This window comes from Sciurus vulgaris (assembly GCF_902686455.1).
Source record: "Sciurus vulgaris genome assembly, chromosome: 2".
In the NCBI taxonomy this organism is placed as follows: domain Eukaryota; kingdom Metazoa; phylum Chordata; class Mammalia; order Rodentia; family Sciuridae; genus Sciurus; species Sciurus vulgaris.
In genome coordinates this window covers 203,818,403-203,838,310 of record NC_136462.1, presented here as the reverse complement: position 1 = coordinate 203,838,310, position 19,908 = coordinate 203,818,403, and the positions used below count along the sequence as shown (strand labels likewise).

General features: G+C 51.7%; 1 protein-coding gene across 1 annotated transcript in view; it reads right to left on the bottom strand.

Moving 5' to 3' along the window:
• RTEL1 (regulator of telomere elongation helicase 1) overlaps positions 1-19,908 on the bottom strand; it is a 34,397-nt gene extending 14,489 nt beyond the window's left edge. Inside the window, 10 exon segments of the mRNA XM_079128036.1 lie at positions 8,895-9,048; positions 10,030-10,095; positions 12,184-12,268; positions 12,912-12,987; positions 16,588-16,648; positions 16,864-16,945; positions 17,522-17,615; positions 17,956-18,154; positions 18,854-19,115; positions 19,774-19,908. Of these exon segments, the coding sequence (XP_078984162.1) occupies positions 8,895-9,048; positions 10,030-10,095; positions 12,184-12,268; positions 12,912-12,987; positions 16,588-16,648; positions 16,864-16,945; positions 17,522-17,615; positions 17,956-18,154; positions 18,854-18,955 (919 nt within the window). The 5' untranslated portion in view covers positions 18,956-19,115; positions 19,774-19,908.

Sequence of the window (19,908 nt, the reverse complement as noted above, 5' to 3'; positions counted from 1 at the left end):
TTAAAAAGGAAGGCTAAAGACACACATCAATGTGAAGTGATGGAAGGACTCAGATGGTGGAGGCAAGAGGATTCAAGTTCTGGGCCAGCCTGGGCAACTTAGCAAGACCTTGTCTCAAAAAAAACAAAAGGGCTGAGGGTACAGCTCAGAGGTAGAGCACCCTGGGTCAATCCCTGGTACCAAAAAAAAAAAAAAAAGAAAAAGAAAAGAAAGCAAGAGTGCTCACAGCCAAGGTGACTGTGCCTCCCTGAAGCTCAACCTTTCCACCCAGCCTGCACAGCTGGCGCCCCGACTCCACCCTGGTGCCACCTGGAGGCTGCTGCAAGGAGGCAGTAACAGCTGTGTGAGCTCCTGGTGAGGTCCTCAGGATAGGGCCAGCACTGGCAAGGATGGGCAGGGCATCGTCCAGCACAGTGAGAAGCACCACCCATCTGCAACACCACTAGCAGCCCAGCTGACACATAACTGCCACTTTCCCAAAGCAGCTGCACCATTGTAGGGCCCCAAGAGCCACATCTCAAAGCTCAATTTCTCTACAGCCTCATCAACCTGTCACTCACTGTCCCTTTGTCCCCTTTTCTTTGGGGAGGGGGTATTGGGGATGAAAACTAGAAGGAATTTACCACTGAGCAACACCCCCAACCCTGTAATGAATTTTATTTTTGAGATAGAGCCTCACTAGGTTGCTGAGTCTGGCCTGGAATGTGCATCCTCCTGCCTCGGCCTCCCAGTGGCTGGGTGGACAGGCCTGCACCACACCTGGTTCTGATTTGCATCTCCCTGATGAGTGAGCACGTTGAGCATCTTTTCAAATGCTCCTTGGTCATCTGCATATCTTCTTTGAAGAAATATTTATTTATTTACATCTTTGGCCTTTAATTGGTTTGCCTTCTTATTGAGCTTAAGAGGTCTTTAAGAATTCTCACATATCTCAGACATCGATCCTATGGGACACTATCATGACTTACCATTTCTCCCACCCTACAGGCTGTTTTCATTTTCTTTTTTATGGAGCTGGGGATCAAGTCCAGGGCCTGTGTGTGTGCCACGCCAGGCAGGCACTCCACTCCACCCAGTGACACCCATCCCTGGTCTTTTTACCCTCTGGACTGTACCTTCTCAAGCAAGAAGGTTCTAATTCTGGTGATGTCCAGTGTATCTATTTTTTTTTTTCTTTCTTTTTTTTCTTTGGGGGGGTGTGTCTTCGGTTGTTTCTAAGAAACCACTGCCTGACACAGGCCCAGGATGACACCCAGGTGAACAGCTTCTGCCCCTGGGCGTGGGCCAGGCTTAGCAGCGTCCTCCTTTCACACAGCAGTGTGCAAGGGGAAAGCATGACGTGGCTGTGAGGCCACCTTGGCCAGGGATTTTAGTCGCTGCCACATCATCAGTCACTGAACTGGGACACTGGGCAGGGTGGGACCTTCCCTAGCCCCACAATGGCAACCTGTAGACACAGACCATGGCTCCTAATGGCAAGAGCCAATTTTTACAGCAGATCTCTTATTCATCTGTATCTGTATTTCCTGTGGGATCTGTCGCTCTGGAGAACACTGACTAATACGACGTCTTATTTGAGAGAAGGAAGGAAGGGTGAACCAGAAACTAACAAAGCCCATCTCACATATGTCTTATTGTACAATAATTGTGACTTCTGGAATAATGTTAATGTTTTAAGTATGTCTTTTTTTTTTTTTTTAATTTTTTGTAGTTGTAGATGGAGAGAATGCCTTTATTTTATTTATTTATTTATATGTGGTGCTGAAGATCAATTGCAGTGCTTCACACACACTAGGCAAGCACTCTACCACTGAGCCACAATCACAACCCTAAGTACTTCTTAAAACGCAGTAATAGGGCTGGGGTGTAGCTCAGTGGTAGAGCACTTGCCTAACGTGTGAAGCACTGGGTTTGATTCTCAGCACCGCATATAAATAAATAAAATATAGATCTGTCGACAACTAAAAAAAGTATTTAAAAAGAATGAGAAAAGAAAAGTTAAAAAAAAAAAAAAAAAAAAAAAAGCAGTAACAGTCTCAAGGAGATGTTGGAGACAAGGAGCAGGCTGGTGGACAGGGCACCTGGCCCTTCAGAGCATCAAGGCCATGGAGACAGACCCGAGACGCCACCCTCGAGGAAGGGCTCGAGAGCTGAGCAGAGAGCTGGGCCCTGTCCTGTGGGACTGCGAGGGCAGCTGGGAAACAGGAGAGAGCTGCCTCAAAAGTAAGCAGTCATGAGAGATAAAAGCAAACACTGAGAAACAGCTACAAGGCCTCAGGAACAAAGCCCAGGACCTGGACACAGCCGATGGTCCCTCTCCTCTCCCATGCTGTCCAGGCTGGAGTGTCAGCCTCCCAGTGCTGGCAGGGCAGGCACACACCATTGCACCCTGTTAGAGTCAGATGGCTTTGAACTCAGGAAAAAAGTGACAGGACTCAGAGCTGAAGGGAAAACAAATCACTTTAGAAATGAAGATCAGATCAGAAGGAACACAAAGGCAGATACACGCCACAATGGTGCCCCAAGAGAAAGGGAAGGAAAAGGAAGGGAAAAGCAGGTGCAGGGGTCTGTGAGGAGCACTGAGCTCAGTGGGAGGAGACAGAGAGCAGGGGTCCCGAGGAGAACAGCAGACCGAGGCCCTGAAGCACAAGGTCAGGCTGCGCTGGTCACCCCAGCTGCCTGGGAGGCTGAGCAGGAGGGCGTGAGCTCCAGGCCAGCCTGGCCACTAGCCAGGTCCTGCCACAAAATGAAATAGGGCTGCAGAAGGCTCACCTGGCCTGTGTGAGGCCTGCCTAGGTTCCATCCCCAGCGCTGCAAAAATCAAGAACCAGAACCAGAACACTACCCAACAACAAAACATGTGGAACCTCTGCAGCCCCTTGTCTGTAGCTGCACATTCTGCAGCTCCAGTTACGCACAGTCCAAAAACATGAAATGGAAAATTCCAGAAAACACGTACTCCTGAGTTAAACATCATGCTGTTCTGAGCAGTGGTGACCCTTGTGTCACCCTACTCCACCCAGGCTGAGCGTGAACATCCCTTCGCCTGGCTCACACACCTCCCGCGGGGCCTGACCCTGGTCACTTGGTGATCACCAGGCAGCCTCTTGGCTGTTGGACTGACCGCGTGGCATCACTGTGTCCAGAGGCCCAGGGTGCAGCAAGAACAGCAAGCTGGCACCTTGGATATGCCACAGAGAAGTCACAGAATGCTCCCTCTGACTGAAAAGGTGGACATTCCCAGCAAGAAGCAGGAACAAGGTCACACTGAGGTTCCTGAGACCTGCAGTCTCTGTCAAGGAGGGGGACACGTTCACATAAGCTGCATTACAGTGCACTGCGGGAATTCTCCCACACATTGATCATTGCTGTTGATCTATTACTGTGCCCAGCTTAGAATCAAACCTTAACAGGCATTTCTGTGTAAGACAAAACACTCTCCAGAGGGTCCGTGCTGAGGCTGTAGGCGACCTCTGAGCCTTGGCACATGCCAGAGGGGACGACTGTGCACACCAAGAGCAAACATGCTAGACAACGCCAGTGCAAATCTAGGAACTGGGATGGATGGTTCACGGCAGAATCCCTGGCTCTTAAAGTGAAGAAACCCGGTGGGCACGTGTGGCTGCGCCCTCGTGTACGGTGAACCGAGCGTTGCCCGGGTGTGCCAGTGTTTTGGTTCCTATGACGGAGGTGGAACCGTGGCTTCGCTCTCCCTTCCCCACTCTGCTGTGGACACACTCAGGACTCCACGTGCAACCCAGGGAGCTGAGGGTCCAGCTTCCACCTCTCTGCTTCCGGATCCCTCAGCCCGACCGACCACTCCCTGCCTCTGGGGCCCTCACATCAACTGACTGCTCCCTGCTGCCAGGACCCCCAGACCAACTGACTGAGCCCTATCACCAGGACTCCAGACCGACTGATTGCACCCGGCCTCCAGGATCCCACAACTACACCAAACACACTGGACCCCCAGGACGCCTGCCGGACCTACTGCATCCCGCCTCCAGGACCTCCTGCTGACCACACCCACACCCTGAGCTGCAGCTCCCCATTTGCCAACACATTTGGAAGCCAGAGCGGCCATCTTGGATAATCCTGGAATCCGGAGCTCCGATCTTTAGGTGGGACAAATCCCATCCTGAGACGCCTGTTGGAGGCTTGAAGCTCGTTGTCAGGTACCTCTCTCATGCATCAGGCCACTGAACTCTGAGAGGTTTCATTACTATATGACTGTTATACTGTAGATTTTCTTTTTTCTTTTTTAAAAAAATTTAAGTTTTTATTTATTTACTTTCTTGCTTTCTTTTCCTTTTGTTTACCTGTTCCCTCAGAGTCTCTTTCTCCCTTTTTGCATGCTAACATCCAATTTCTTTTGATTACACTCTCACCCTTTCTATTTTCTAGAACTTCTATATATTCTTTTCTTATCCCATTAACAGTCACATTCTACATCCCTCTGCATCCTCTTTGTCCTCCATTAGAAACTGCAGACCTCACTGCAAACCTATTTGTTTTACCGAAGATAACATTTGAACTCATTCTGTTTATTATGACAATTTTGTTATTGTCCCCATAGGGGCTATTTGGTCTAGGATTGCATAGTGTCTGATTTGGGCACTGCTAATATTGATCTCCCCTAAAAGAAAGGGTTTTGGCCACTATAAGCCTATAGGGGGAAATCTGCAATACCCCAGATCTGCACTACTAGAGGGGAAGATACATGAACAACATGAAAAAACAAGGGAAGAAAATGATCCAAACAAATCTAGATTCTATAGTAATAGAATCCAATGACAGTATGTTAGAAGAAATGTCAGAAAAGGACTTCAGATTATACATGATTAAGATGATTTGTGAAGCAAAGGATGAGATAAGAGCAAATGTAGGCAATGAATGATAATACCAATTAGCTGAAAGAGCACCTGCAGGAAGCAAAAGATCATTTCAACAAAGAGATAGAGATTCTCAAAAAAACCAAATGGAAATCCTTGAAATGAAGGAGACAATAAACCAAATAAAACACTCAATGGAAAGCATCACCAAAAAACTAAACCACTTGGAAGACAGAACCTCAGACAATGAAGACAAAATATTTAATCTTGAAAATGAAGCTGCCCAAACAGAGAAGATGGTAAGAAATCATGAACAGAATCTCCAAGAACTATGGGACATCATGAAAAGAACAAATTTAAGAATTATTGGGATTGAGGAAGGCACAGAGATACAAACCAAAGAAATGAACAACCTATTCAATGAAATAATATCAGAAAATTTCCCAAACCTGAAGAAGGAAATGGAAAATCAAATACAAGAGGCTTACAGAACACCAAGTGCACAGAATCACAACAGGTCCACACCAAGGCACATTGTAATGAAAATGCCTAACATTCAAAATAAAGATAGGATTTTGAAGGCCGAGAGAGAAAAGGATCAGATTACATATAGGGGGAGACCAATACGGATAGCAGCCAACTTCTCAACCCAGACTCTAAAAGCTAGAAGGGCCTGGAACAACGTATTTCAAGCTCTGAAAGAACATGGGTGCCAACCAAGAATCCTATACCCAGCAAAACTAACCTTCAGATTTGAAGATGAAATAAAATCCTTCCATGATAAACAAAAGTTAAAAGAATTTACAAATAGAAAGCCTGCGCTGCAGAATGTTCTCAACAAAATATTCCATGAGGAGGAAATGAAAAATAACAATGGAGGTCAGCAAAGGGAGGAACTACCTTAGAGAAAAACCACTCAAAGGAGAAACCAAGCCAACTTAAAAACCAAAAATAAGCCCAAATGACTGAGAATACAAATCATTTCTCAATAATAACCCTGAACATTAATGGCCTAAATTCATCAATCAAAAGACATAGACTGGCAGAATGGATTAAAAAGAAAGACCCAAGAGTATGCTGCCTGCAAGAGACTCATCTCATAGATAAGGACATCCACAGACTAAAGGTGAAAGGATGGGAAAAAAACCTACCATGCACATGGACTCAGTAAAAAAGCAGGGGTTTCCATCCTTATTTGAGATAAAGTGGACTTCAAGCCAAAGTTAGTCAGAAGGGATAAAGAAGGACATTTCATACTGCTTAAGGGAACCATAAATCAGGAAGACATAACGTTAGTAAATATTTATGCCCCAAACAACGGTGCATCCACATACATCAAACAGATCCTTCTCAATGCCAGGAATCAAATAGACCACAACACAATAATTCTGGGTGACTTTAACGCACCGCTGTCACCACTAGATAGATCTTCCAAACAAAAACCAACCAAAGAAACCACAGAACTGAATAACACAATCAATAACCTAGACTTAATAGACATATATAGAATATTCCATCCATCAACAACCGAATTCACTTTCTTCTCAGTGGCACATGGAACCTTCTCGAAAATAGACCATGTGTTATGCCACAAAGCAGCCCTTAGGAAATGCAAAAAAATAGAGATACTGCCTTGTGTCCTATCGGATTATAATAGACTGAGAGTAGAAATCAATGACAAAATAAAAAAAGGAAATTACTCCAAGACTTGGAGACTAAATAATATGCTATTGAATGAAACATGGATAATAAAAAACACCAGGGAGGAGATTAAAACATTCTTAGAGGTCAATGAGAATGACGATACAACATATCAAAATCTGCGGGACACTACGAAAGCAGTACTAAGAGGAAAATTCATGGAGTGCATTCCAGGAAAGAATGAAAAGTCAACAACTAAATGACCTAACATTACAGCTCAAAGCCCTAGAAAAAGAAGAACAGAATAACAGCAAAAGTAGTAGAAGACAGGAAATAATTAAAATCAGAGCTGAAATCAATGAAATTGAAACAAAAGAAACTATTCAAAAAATTGACAAAACAAAAAGTTGGTTCTTTGAGAAAGTAAACAAAATAGATAAATCCTTAGCCACACTAACAAAGAGAAGGAGAGAGAAGACTCAAATTACTAAAGTGAAGAAACCCTACAAGAGGACATGGCATTTAAAACACTACTAAAATGACAAGCCCCAGGTGCCCCTCCTCCAGGTCACCACGTCCTGACCAGTGTGCTGAGGAGGCTGGTGTGGCTCAGTGGTGGAGCCATACCTGGCACACACGAGGCCCTAGGTTCCACCCTAGTTCTGAAAAAAATGTGTATATATGTTTAAAATAAAAGTCCCCATCACTTAAGGAGCAGGCACTGTCTTCGGGTGTCCCATGCAGCCCTGGCCTAGAGGATTCAGTCATGGGCAAGGGGACAGCAGCCTGCCCACCAGAAGGAAGCCCATGCCAGAGAATCAGCAGCAGGACTCCAGCAGAACCAGAGCCAGCTCGGAGCAGCCTTGCGACACCACCCACTCCCATCAAGTCAGTCTCTCCAAGCGTGGCCTAGGGCTCCAGGCCAGACCCTTCCTCAGGGGTCCTGCAGGCCAGCCCTACATCCAACACACGCCTGCTAGTGGTGGCCATGCGCTAGCACCCTTCCCCTCTTCTCTCAGGAATAGACGAGCTTCCAAGCTGAGGGAGCCAAAATGCTGCCTCAGAGATGCCACGTCCCCAGCCTTAGAGCCATGGCACTGTCAGTCAGGTGGCAAAAGAACCCTGCAGACATGATGAGCTCGGGGTCTCGGGACGCAGAGTGCCCTGCCCATCCCCATGGGTCCTACATGAGCAGGAGGAGGAGGCAGAGTCAGAGAAGGTGGAGTGAGGACAGGAGCGGAGGGAGGAGTGCTGTGGCCACAGCCAAGGGATGCGGTGACCTCCAGGGTATCTGCAAATAGAAGCAAACAGAGATGAGGCTTGTGGGTTAGCACAGCTCTAGATCCAGTGCCCAGGGTCCTTCTAAGAAATGGAAATGAGACACTGACACATGGAGAAAAGCCATGTCAAGATGGAGGTAGAGACGGTAGTGATGCAACCACAAGCCCAGGACACCAGCAGCTGCCCACGCTGAGAGGCAGGAACAGACTCTCCCTCAGAGCCTTGGAAGGAGCCAAACCCACAGACACCTGCATCTGAGGCTGCTGCTGCCTAGGACTCCGTCTGCGGCACTCTGAACAGTCTAGGACACAAAGCTAGCGTGCAATGCTTTGTTACTTAAAGGCATACATAAATACTTTAAATTTCCAAGTTCAGTTCTCGTTTCTAATACAGTACCTGTCGACAGATATCACTCACAAAAATGAAGTCCAGTGATTTTTAAGGTGTAAAGGGTCATTAAGCTAAAAGCTTGAGCACTTCTGCAGTGAACAAATCCTCCCTACCAATACACATTAGTGATGCATCAAAGTCGTATCAGCCCAGTGAAAAGGGCAGAGGCAGATGTCCAGTGGGCAGGGCAAAGCCGGGGCCTCCACCTCCCCACAGACAGACTTGACACATGAGACCTAAAAGGAAAGCAAGGGACCACAGCTGTGCACACCCCTCTTCCACGTCCAGGAAAATGGCACAGCGGAACACCAGGCACCCCCCACCAAGTGCTCTCTGCGATGTGAATGTCCTACTAGAAAGAGTCACTTGGGAGAACACGTGCAAACAGGCAAACGGCCTGCACGTGTGCACAAACACCTCCCAAGTGTCCTCAGAGCACACATGGGACAGAACCTGTGAACACCAGGAGGGAAGCAGGGACAGCACCGTGCACAGGTAGCAGATGCACAGGACACTGAAAATGCCTTCACAGTGAGTCAGGACCAGCTGGGAAAGGACACCAGTGCTTCGGAAAATGCCAGAACCCCGAGATGATGCCTCTTTTGCCCAAGAAGCCTCTTAGCAAGCCAGTGCCCTGAAGTGCCAGCTGGACACCGTACTGTGCAGGCTGCAGTCTCGGCACCTCTGGTCTCCAGAAGGACCAGGCTCAGCCTCCTTGCTTAGCATTCTGGGTCTGGGTTATGCACTCACCTGTGCCAGTGGGGTCTGCATTGAACTCCAGGCAGAGCTCACCCTGCTGCACCATCCTGGTCTGCTCCTCCAGGACTTGGTCAATGGCATCCAAACCCGAAGCCATGTCATGGGGGGTCAGGTCAAAGGAGGATGACTCCTCACACATCTTCTCCTGAGAGCCCAAACACAGCCCCATCAGAAGAGCAGGGTGGGAGAGGGGCTCCAAGAAGCAAGAAAGGGGCACAGAAGGGACCAGAAGCTCACAGCTGAGTCCCTGGAGCCCTGGCCCCTGGCCCCTAAAGCAAGGTGACTGAAATTAACTGACTGACCCAAGAAGAATGATTAAGACAACTATTTCACTTGAGCTGCCAACATTTTATAACTGGGAAATTTCCCATTCAAACCTAGATTTCTGAGCCAGGCATGGTGGTACACATCTGTAATTCCAGCAACTGGGGTTTACAGGATCATAAGTTCAAGGCCAGTCTCAGCAACTTAGCAATGCTCTAAGCAATAAGTGAAACCATTTCAAAATAAAAAAATTTTTTGAAAAAGGGCTGGGAACTTAACCTCAGTGATAAATCACTCCTAGGTTCAATCTCCAGTACCAAAAAATAAAATAAAATCTGGATTTTGGGGCTTCTAAAGTTTAAAGAAAAACCTGGCATAACAGCCACCGCCTCCTACAGCAAGTGCCTGGAACCCAGCAGTCTCACATGGCCAGCCTTCAAGGCCATCCCTGTAACACACAGCCCTGAGCAGGAGCTGTGAAGGGAGGGTGGAAGTGTGTGGGGGACAAGGGACAAAGGGAGCCAGAGGGCCTTTAGGAGCTGTTCCAGCAGCTGCAGCCACCAGAGGTGAACAACTCTCCCCATGGTGGCCTCTCAAGGGTCAGGCCAAGCAGCCTGAAGGGCAGGCACTGCAGGAAGAAGAGAGCAGAGTGCAGGAGAGGATGGGCCTGGCTGCCCACCATTAGGTAGAAGGACAAGGGCCTAAGCTTGTGTCCGAGACCCCACTGAGGTATCTGATCACAGGAGGCAGTGTGGCAGAAGTGCATGGGTCTGTTCCCAGGTCTGTCCAGATTCCCACCCAGGGACGCTCAGGAAGCCAGAAAGGACAGCAGGTGCTCAGCACAGAGGCAGAGGAGACTCACCACATTGTGTGCTTCATCAAAAATCACCACGGCCCCCTTCAGGTCAACGCCATGTGCTCTGCGACTCTACAAAGAGGGGAAGAAAGAAGGGGCTAGAGCCCAGCAGGGCAGCACCCTCAGAGGGCAGGCCTGCAGATGCAGGGAAAGAGGGTGCCAAGGCTCACAGCGGCCACCAAAGGTCACAAGCATAGAGCACACGCAGTGCCAGTGGGGACAGGAAGGTCACACACCTGACTGGCAGGAGTGGCAAGTGCTCAAGTTTCCTTCTAGATGGCAACCTGGCAACACCTTGCCCAAGGCTGACCAGCAGCTGGACACTCACTAGGTATCTATCACAGGGAAACATGCACACAAAGGTGCATGCCATGGCCAGCAGGAAAGCCAAGGACGCCACAAAGCCCGGGCATGCAGGCAGAGGAAGGAGCATCCACCACCCAGGCCCCACCCCCAGGAACACAGGGAAGTGGCCTGAGCTTAATCAATCTGATTTGATTTCACACAATTGAACGTCGGTTTTAAGCACACTACTGGGTTTTGACAGACTGCTTGTGTAACCTCTGGAATGCCACCTCAGTGGCAGGGCCTCTGCTGAGCCTGCCTCCCAGACAGCACATCTGAGACGTGGGCCTCGGGCTCACTGTGCATGAGCTCTGGTGACCTCGGGTGTGTAAGTCTGGACACGCAACGTCCACCAGGCACACGGCACTCCGAGCTGCTGCACGAGCTGTGCCCTCAGCCACATATGAGGCTCATAGTTGCTCCTCATCCAACACCAGAAGTTTGTGGACCTGGAAGTCAAGCCCAAGGTCTGGCGTGTGTGAGGAAAGTGCTGTCACAGAGCCACACCCTGGCCACTTCAGTGCAATGCAGTGCCACTTGAGGAGTTTCAGGCTGCACCTGCCTGCTGCTCAGGGTGCTGAGCATCTCCCCAATGCTGATCCAAGCCAACTGTTCACTCATGGGCCCAGGCCTGTCACTCCTAATGGCCCTAGCTCTTCCAAGGAGTCTAAGTGTGAACTTGCGAAGGCCAACGTTTCCATCTTTTCTTTATGGCTAGTGCCTCATATTTGAGCTCAGAAACCTCAGCCTACCCCAAGGTTCCAAAAACCACCCCATTCCTTCTAGAACTTTCAGGTTCAGCTTTTACAAGTACATCTGCACAGTGTGAAGTTGAGTGTTGCTTTCCAAATGGATATCCAGCTTTTCCACCACTTTTCAAAAGAACAAAACAATAACTTTCCTTTCCTTATGAATTCCTGCACTGGTTTGTGTCTGTACGCACATTTGCCCAGCCTTCACAGTGAACTCAAACTCTGCTCTTCAAAACCATCTTGCTCCTCCAGATCACTCACATTTCCAAGAAAATATCAGAGTTAGTCTTGGGTATTTTTGCAGTGCCGAGGATTGAATTGTGGGCCGTGAGCACGCTAGGCAAGCACTGTACTACTGAGAAGCTTATCAACTGTGATTATTTCAGATGGGGCTTGCACCCCATATTTTCAACAGCTCTCCAGGTGACTCCCAGGCACCCAGGTTTAAAAGCTTCAAGTCATGAGAATGACCCATAATTAGAGACAGCTTATTAGCTCTCCAAGCCCCAAATCTAACCACTGCTCTGCATAGGCATGACCATCTCCCGTGGGGCTCTGTAATGGCCTCATGGCATGAGTGCCCTCTGCCCGCTCACACGCCTGCACACAGGCACTGGGACCTGCTTCCACACTTTAGCCCTTCAATAGCACTGGCTCCTGCTAACTTTCCTGCTGGCTCCCTCTGACTAATCTCCACTCCATATGAGTGACAGTTTTATTCACTGCCATGACTAGGACAGCACCAGCAAGGTTCTGGGTTCTCAAAGAACATCCACCATGGGAATGAACAAACTGGCAAAGGGGTTTGGTGCACAAGACACCCACAATGCTGTTCCCACCACGTTAAGTCAGAAGGTGCTGCTGCCAGTTACTAAAAGCACACGAGCAAGGCAGGAGGTCCCTGCGCCTAGCCAGGTCCTGGCCCCTGATCTGCAGCAGGAGTGTCCTGCCCACACTGCTGTCCTGAGGGCCAAAACCAGCAAAAGACTTGGCTGGCCCCTCCAGAGCCTGGGAACACCCTGCCCACACCAGGGATCACCAGCTGCACAGGCTGAGGCCTCACCTTGGCATCCAACAGGTAATTGTATGGCATGAAGATGATGTCTGCTTGCTGCTTCAGGTTCCGAGAAAGGTAGTATGGGCACACTCTGGGAGTAAGGAGGAAGAGCCAGTGAGAGCCACACAGGGTCATGCAGGCTGCAGCTGACAGGACTGGGCACCCTCTGGCGTTCTCAACCATGTGAGGGTGCCAGCCACTGGGAAGTTCCACACCTCTGTCCCTGGACACAGGCCATGAGGACACAGACCACGGGCAGTGCTGAGGCAGCGTGTCCCCTTGGTGCACTCCTGTTTTGTCTGTCTGTGTTGCCAGGTGGAACCCAGGGCCCCAGGCATGCTAGGCAAGCACTGCCATAGCACGGCACCCCACCCTGCAAGTCTTCCCTACCACTTCTTAAACCACAAAGCTCTGAAGAGGAAGACGGTTTTGCTGTCCTCAGAAGGAACAGAGCTGAGCTTCAAGCACCCATGTAGACAGCCGCCCCCATGGTGGAGTAGTGAGAAGGAGCCAACTGGAGAGCAGTGCACACAGACCACATGCTCCTGTACAAGGTCCCCTGGGGGTGGGCTTAGAGCCAGAAGGAAGAGGCGTCTCACTTTATATTTCTCAGAACTGCTTAAATTTTTTCACACTGAACAGGTATTAATTTCATGAAAAGAGAAGGAAAGTAACCTGTCCATGAGCCCACCATGAAGCAAACAGCAGCTGTGGCCTGGCTGGAGGGCTCTTACTTGTGCTTACTCCCACTTTTGACCAGGTCCTCAATGTCCAGGATGGGGATGGCCAGCTCCTGCTCCAGGCTTTTCTCTGTAGACGATAGGAAGGATGAGCAAGTAACCAGAAGGGACATCCAGAACAGCAAGGTTCGTGCAGAAGGCAGTGTGGGCAGCCACCACCGTGGACTTGGCAGAAGAATCCCCACCAGATGGGTCAGGTCCTCAGGGAAGGATCCACCTGGAGAAACCCCAAGGGAGCCCTGCTCTGGACTCTGGGAGGCCGGCTCCAGACTGAGGCTCAGGGTTAACACTTAGAGAGAGATGCCAACACCTTCCCCAAAGGTCCCAAGCACCTTTTTCCACCCCTGGACACCCCCAGACAGGACAGGAGTGGCTGCGACCCCCAGCTTCTAGGGGTCAGATGAGAAGAGCCACAGCCTGTTACCATAGTCCACAAAATGTGTCCTATGAGTGGTGATCCCTGGCTTTCTACCAACCAAAACAGAACCAGAGTAGCCACCTGGCAGAGAGTTGCAACTGCCAGAGAGCTGGCACTTCTTGGGAACCGAGGCAGGACACAAGCAGGCAGGAGGGTCAGGGACACCCCAGGCAGAGCCCACCCTGTCCCTACCCCCAGCTGGCTCCTCTAAAAATACAAGCTGAGCATTATACCAGCCTAACACTTTCTCAGGACAGCAGCCTAGAAATGGGCCTTACCCAGGTGGATACAAGGTCTAGGGCAGAAAGGACATTAAGGGCTGTCCTGCCACAGTACAGGTCCCCACACCGGAGTCTCAGGAATCCCTTGGGAGCTAAGCAAGCAACTCCTGGGCCCCATGCCCTTTTAGGCAGGACCAAGGACCTCCCCCAAGAAGTACCACAGTCTCAGGGCAGACATGTAGAACCAGGCCACCCCCAGCAACTGGCTTCACCGTGGCTGTTTCACGCTACCCCTTGCAGGTGCCAGGCTTCCTCAGGGACAAGATGACAGCACAGCCATCAGCTGTAGAGGCCAGGAAACACAGACACCCTGACAGTGACCCTTCCCCAAATGCCCCTAGGCAAGGCAGACAGGGAAGGAAGAGCTGATCCTCAGCAGCACCATAGCAATAGACGGCGAATCAGCACACACTGCAGCAGTGAGCCAGCTTGTACTTCCTGGGCAGATTGCTGCCTCAGGGTTTGCAGGGAGCCAGTGCAGAAAAGAAGGGTGAGAAGAATGACAGGAAAGAAAGGGCACCTAGTGCTGACCCACGTCCATCCAGGCTGAAGTCTGGGTAGATGGCAGCCCCATGCCTCCATCCCCACCCAGTCCTGATGGCACAGCACTCCGTCTCCCTCTGCTGACCCACAACACACACCTCCCCTTCCTCTGAACCTTCATTGGGACTGCAGCCCTCTCCAGACAGCTAAGAGCTGGGCAGCTGCTGGAAACAGCCTTACAGCCAGCCAGAGGCAGGCACAGCAGAGTGCAGGTTCACAGCTATGGGGGCCTCCAACAGGCTCAACAGTGAGTCAAACCCCATTGGGGGCTGGCCTGTGGTTCTGAGGATGGAGCGCAAAGTCCTGGGGAGGGTCAGAGTGGTCACAGTGCCTCCACTCTGACACAGGAGCCTTGGGTCATACAGACAGGGCTACAGCCCAGAGGCCAGCATGAGCACTTGCTCGAGTAGAGCCTCCATTGCAGCTAGCCCTCAGGACCCAGGCAGGCAAGGAGCAGTGAAGTGAGGACTGGGGCAGAGCTCAGGCCTACAGGTCCCCAGGTGTTAACCCACAGCAGCTACAGAGTCAGCTGATCGGTTCCCACGGGCACTACACCAAGGCTGCTAGCACAATGCCAACAAGCAAGATACAGAGACCCACTTGGCCAGGGCTGTGGACAACAGAGGCAGCCAGGGTGGGGCAGAGGTGACTGCATCAAGCAAGCTCAGGTGTGTTACCAGGGACCAAGCAGAGGGATGGGGGAGGTGAAGGAAAAAACACCTTCCCGGTGACCCGACACCCACAGGCTGGACACAGAAGACACACAGGACTAGGGGCCAGGACCAGTGGCTACAGGTCACAGAGCACTGTTCCAGCCAGACTGCTGTGGACAGGCCCATGTCCAGTGCCTCCTTCTTTCCACAGACCACACATGGGCCTAGGGATGCCCAACAGAGCCTCCCTCTGAAGAAGCCAGAAAGGGCAAGGACCACGGGGAGTTTCCAACAGCACACCTGGAGACCAGTCCAGATTCATGGCCTCCAGGTCACTGTCAGGGGAGGACACCTGGGGCATAGTCCTCAGGATCCCCAGCAAGCTAGGACAATCACACAATGAAGTGATCAAGGGTCCTTAGTGCCACCAGATGAAAAAAATCAGTAAGCAAGAAGACACTGGGAAGCAAGCATGCACAGTGGCACACACCTGTAATCCGAGGGACTCAGGAGGCTGAGGCGGGACTACAGCAGTTTGAGGCCAGCCTCAGAAACTTAGCAAGACTTTAAAAAGGGTCGGAAATGTGGCTCAGTGGTAGAGTGCTCCTGGGTTCATCCCCAGTACCACACACACACACACAAGAAGCAAGGAAGAGGAAGAAGCCAGGGTCCCTGCCACACTCTATCCCGTCTCTCCAAGGGGCAGAGAATGGCAAACCTGGTGCTGGGTGATGAGGGACCCCCAGCATTCTCTGACCTGAGCACCACCAGAAGCTCCAGGGCCTCTGCCCTGCTGTGTGGGGCACTTGGCACACACCAAGACAGCAGTTCTCAGGCCACTGAGGGCTGTGCTGCCAGGGTCCCTGCACTCTGTGCTGGCATGGCAGTCCCAACCAAGACAAGAAGCAGAATCCAAGTGCCACACAGTGTGAGCTCCCCAGTCACACAGCCATACCGCAGATGTGCAACCCTTCAGCCTACAGCACACTTGAAGGGCCCCGTCACAGGAGGTTCACCTGGCCACAGTCTCTGGGGACCTGTGACAGGCCTCAGAAGCCCTCAACAGACACATGAATGGGAAGTTAGTGATTTGGAGAAAAGGTGCTAGGCCCCTTCACTGGGCCCTTCAGGGACTCCAGGCACCTAGTCACCAGGGTCAGCTGCTGCCACTAACCCTGAGTGCACTCGCTCATATATCTGAGTGAGGTCATCTATGAGGCCACGGCCACCCCAGGCTGGACTCAAGGACTCAGGGCTGTGGCTTGTCACAGCTACGTCAGCAAAGGGAAAGGACAGAGGAGCCAGAGTCAGGGGGAGGACGACATGCTTAGCTCCCCAGAGGCCAGTCACTTGGGACCTGCAGGCAACTCGGCACCCAGGTTCTCCCGGGACTGGTCATGGAGACGCCACAAGGCACCCGCTGCCTGGTGGGCGGCAGCATCCTGGGCTCCAGAGGGAAGGGAAGGTGCGCTGCATACTCCCTAAATGTACAGACAGGTTAGGCACAGAGCCTCCTCCCAGGAAGTGGTGGAGGCCCTGGCTACACACTCCCCGCCAGCAGGCCTTTCTGAGGCCACTGCATGAGAATGTGGCCTGCACAGAGCCCCAACACAGGTGTCCTCAAATCAGAAGACACAGGCCCCAGCCCTACTGGCTGCCCTGGGGTAAAATAAGTGGGCCGTGACACCCAGCCAAGCCCTAGGCAGCTGCACGTGCCTCACCCTGACCCCACCAAGTGACACGAGGCAGGAACAACTTCAAGGAGCTGCTCTTACCATCCACATTGTTATAAAAAAGACAGGAGCGACTGGTCACCTTCTTGCGGCACAAGTGGATCTGTAAGAGAAAGGCCTGAGCACACACCTAGAGCAGGCCAGCCTCAGCCCTCACCAGACCCCTCCCAACCTCCACACACTTTTAAGTCCCGGCCCAGTCCAGCAGGGGCACAGGTCAGGGGTCAGCAAGTGCTGGAACACAGCTGGGACCTCCAATGCCCAGGCAGCACCTGCCTACCAGAACAGCAGAGGTGGAGCAGGTCCCCAGGAGCCCACCTGTATGTGGTTACTCTCCTGCTTCTTCACCTCGGGGTGGATGCACAGCTGCTCCCGGGAGCCCAGTACACATACCCTGGGCCTGGCAGAAGAGAATTGAAGGGTCAAAGAGGGTTGCCACCAAGAACAGTTGGCCACACAGTGTGGTCCAACAGTATAACCTGTGAGAAGCATGCATACACACTGGAAACTTGGTGACTGGAGATGTGGCCCACGTAGGTAGAACTGCACAGAGCCTGATGTCCAAGCACCCCCACACAGAACCCAGGGCAGTGTCAAGACTCAGCTGGATTCCAGCAAGGGGCAGACCGTCCTCCCTTCCCAAGCAAAGCTGCCCTCGGGGGCCTTTCCTAACCCACCAGTCAACAGAATAGCTCTGCAAAGAGCCTGGGATGCCAGTCCAAGGACAGTCACAACTCAAAGCTGCTTTCTCACAAATAAGAGGCATTGAGGGCTGGGGATACAGCCCAGAGGCAGAGCACTTACCTAGCAAGGCTCTATACAAGGCCCTGGCTCAATCTCTAGCAACAAGGACCCTAAAGAATGTGGACCTCTTCCACCACGCAGCAATGCTGCACACAGCTGGGATATGGACCCAGCTCCATGCCAAGCTCATCAATCCTATGACCCTGAGGCAGGTGAGAACTCCCTGACGCACCGGTAGGAGGTGTTCCGAAGCTCCCCAATGACCTGCGTGAGCTGCGAGTGGGTTCTGGAGGCATAGATGATCTTCGGGATGTCCGAATAACAAGCTGCCCAGACACAAGGAATCACAAAAGGGTGGCTGAGTCAACATCCTCATATCTAACAGTTAACACTGGGCTCAGTTCTACTGACAGCCACAAACTTAACACCCACACACTCACTACTGGAAACAGGTTCAAGGGCTACCTGTGGTGCCCTAATTCTGAGAAGAAGCTGTAACCCTGGTTTTAAAGTCAGGATGGTAAGAAACAATGTGGAAGCTATAAAACTCTCCTGTTCAACTCTGCTCCAGAGACGACAGAACCCCAGGAGGACCGGCCCTATCTCTGGCCTCCTCCCTTCCCTACCATCCCCACAAGGCCAGGAGAGGCCAGGAAGTAGGGTCACCTATGGGGTCTCCATCGGCAGCAATGCTGTTCCCCCAGGACGACAAGTCCTGACCGACGAATAACTCCCCTTGCACCCTCTCAGCGATCTTGCGGGCAGAGATGGTATCCCGAAGGTGTTCCCGCCAGGCTAGTGTGGTGCAGAGCAGGCAAAGAGTCTTCCCTGTGCCCGTGGGGCTCTCCAGGATGCCATTCACTTTCTGAAGAGGGTCAGGAACAGGGGTTATGGGGAAGCAAAGCAAGATGTGGGGCCACATGACATGCCCAGCTCTGCTCAGACATGTAGCTCATTGTGGAAAAGCCCATGGAACAGCATTAATCCATATGACATTTTCCACTCTTGCCCTAAAAACCACAGGTGAATTCAGCCCTCATTAGCAAGAATTGGCAGAGCATTACCCAAAATCCAACAGCGTTTTTAAGCCTAATATAAATAGTAAAATGGCTAATTAGGTGCCAAGTCTCAAAATAGGAAACTGTCCTGTGATTCTGGATCCAGGCATTTCCTAGTCCTATCTGAAGAGAATCTGATGCCCTACATACCAGCTCTCAGATGAGAGCCTGAATGGGAAACTCAGGGACTGGGGTGAACACGATATAAAAGGGTACCCCAAGAAATCCAGCAGAAAGGGACTGCCCCCCAAATCTCAACATCCACCCCTGAAGTTCAGTTCAAATGCTACCTCCTTGGAGGCTCCCAAGGCTCTTCTAAGCCTATAACCATCTAGAATCACACTTTGTTCACTTGATATTGCCTCTCCTACCCTATAGGAAGCCTTGTTCATGACAAAATGCAGAGCCCGGCTGGAATGAAGACTGGAAGCACATGAAGCTCTTGCTGAAGCCCCACCCTCCATCAACCCAACCCTGAGCAAAGCCCTCAGTGTTTGCAGCTTTACCTTCTGCAGACATTCCAAGACCTTGCTCATGTACTCTTGTTGGCACTGGTATGGCTGGAAGGGGAAATCCACCGTCACACCATTCAGGACTACCTTGGGCATATCGGCCTGTCCTCAGGATGGCACTGGGGTTGGCTAAGATGCAAGCTGTCTGGGTCTGAGACAAATTCCCTCTGAACACCTCAGGGTCCCAGGCACTCGAGGTGAGTGACGCCAGCACGTGGCACTAGAACATAGATAGCACTGATCTCTGCAGGAATCCCTGTAGCACAGACAAGGGCAAGACAACAAGACTGTGTAGACAGACCACTTCACCAATCATGTCAGTGAATTCCTCCCTGTGGAGACAGTCAGAAGGCAAGCCTGTTATATCCTGCCACAGAGCTTGGGGAAAGGAAGATACCAAGGAAGCCCCGCCTTGTTCTCCTGCCCCAAGCCACTCCATCCTACTCTGAAGAGTCGACTAGGTTCAGAGAAACAACAGAAGCCCAAGAAGCAACAATTCGGTGACTTGCACAGGAGCGGGCGAGGCTGGAATCCTAGCGGCCCCGCTCCTGGCCTGACCCGGCACATGGTGCAGAGTCGAGCGTCTGCGTCTCCTGCCCTCTGCTCCCTAGCTAGGCAGAGGCCATTCCCCAGGTCGCCCAGGTGGGCACCCAGCTGCAGCCAAAGTAACGAAAGGGCATCCTGGGATGCAAATGCGAGCAGCCCTCAGCAAGTCGCTCAACCTCTCCAGGCCTCCGTCTTGCCTGGAAGCCCAGCGCGGCGCTCGGGCTGCGCAGGCTCGCGCGCAGGATCCGGCCGCCGCAAGTGCCGCGCGGCCGCTGGAGCGAAGCAGCGGGTTGCAGGACCTCGGCGCGAGCCTTCCCCTCCCGGGCTCTCCAGGTGCCCTGCCGACTCCCGGCGAGGTCAAAACGCACCGTCAGAGGGTTCGGACTTGGCGGGCTGCGGCTCGCTGCACTTCCTCCCTCACTTCCTGTCCGCCGTTCAGCGCTCCGGGCGGAAACCGTTCCCCAGCCGCGGGGCCCGCCTGCTCTTCGGCCTCGTCGCGCGCT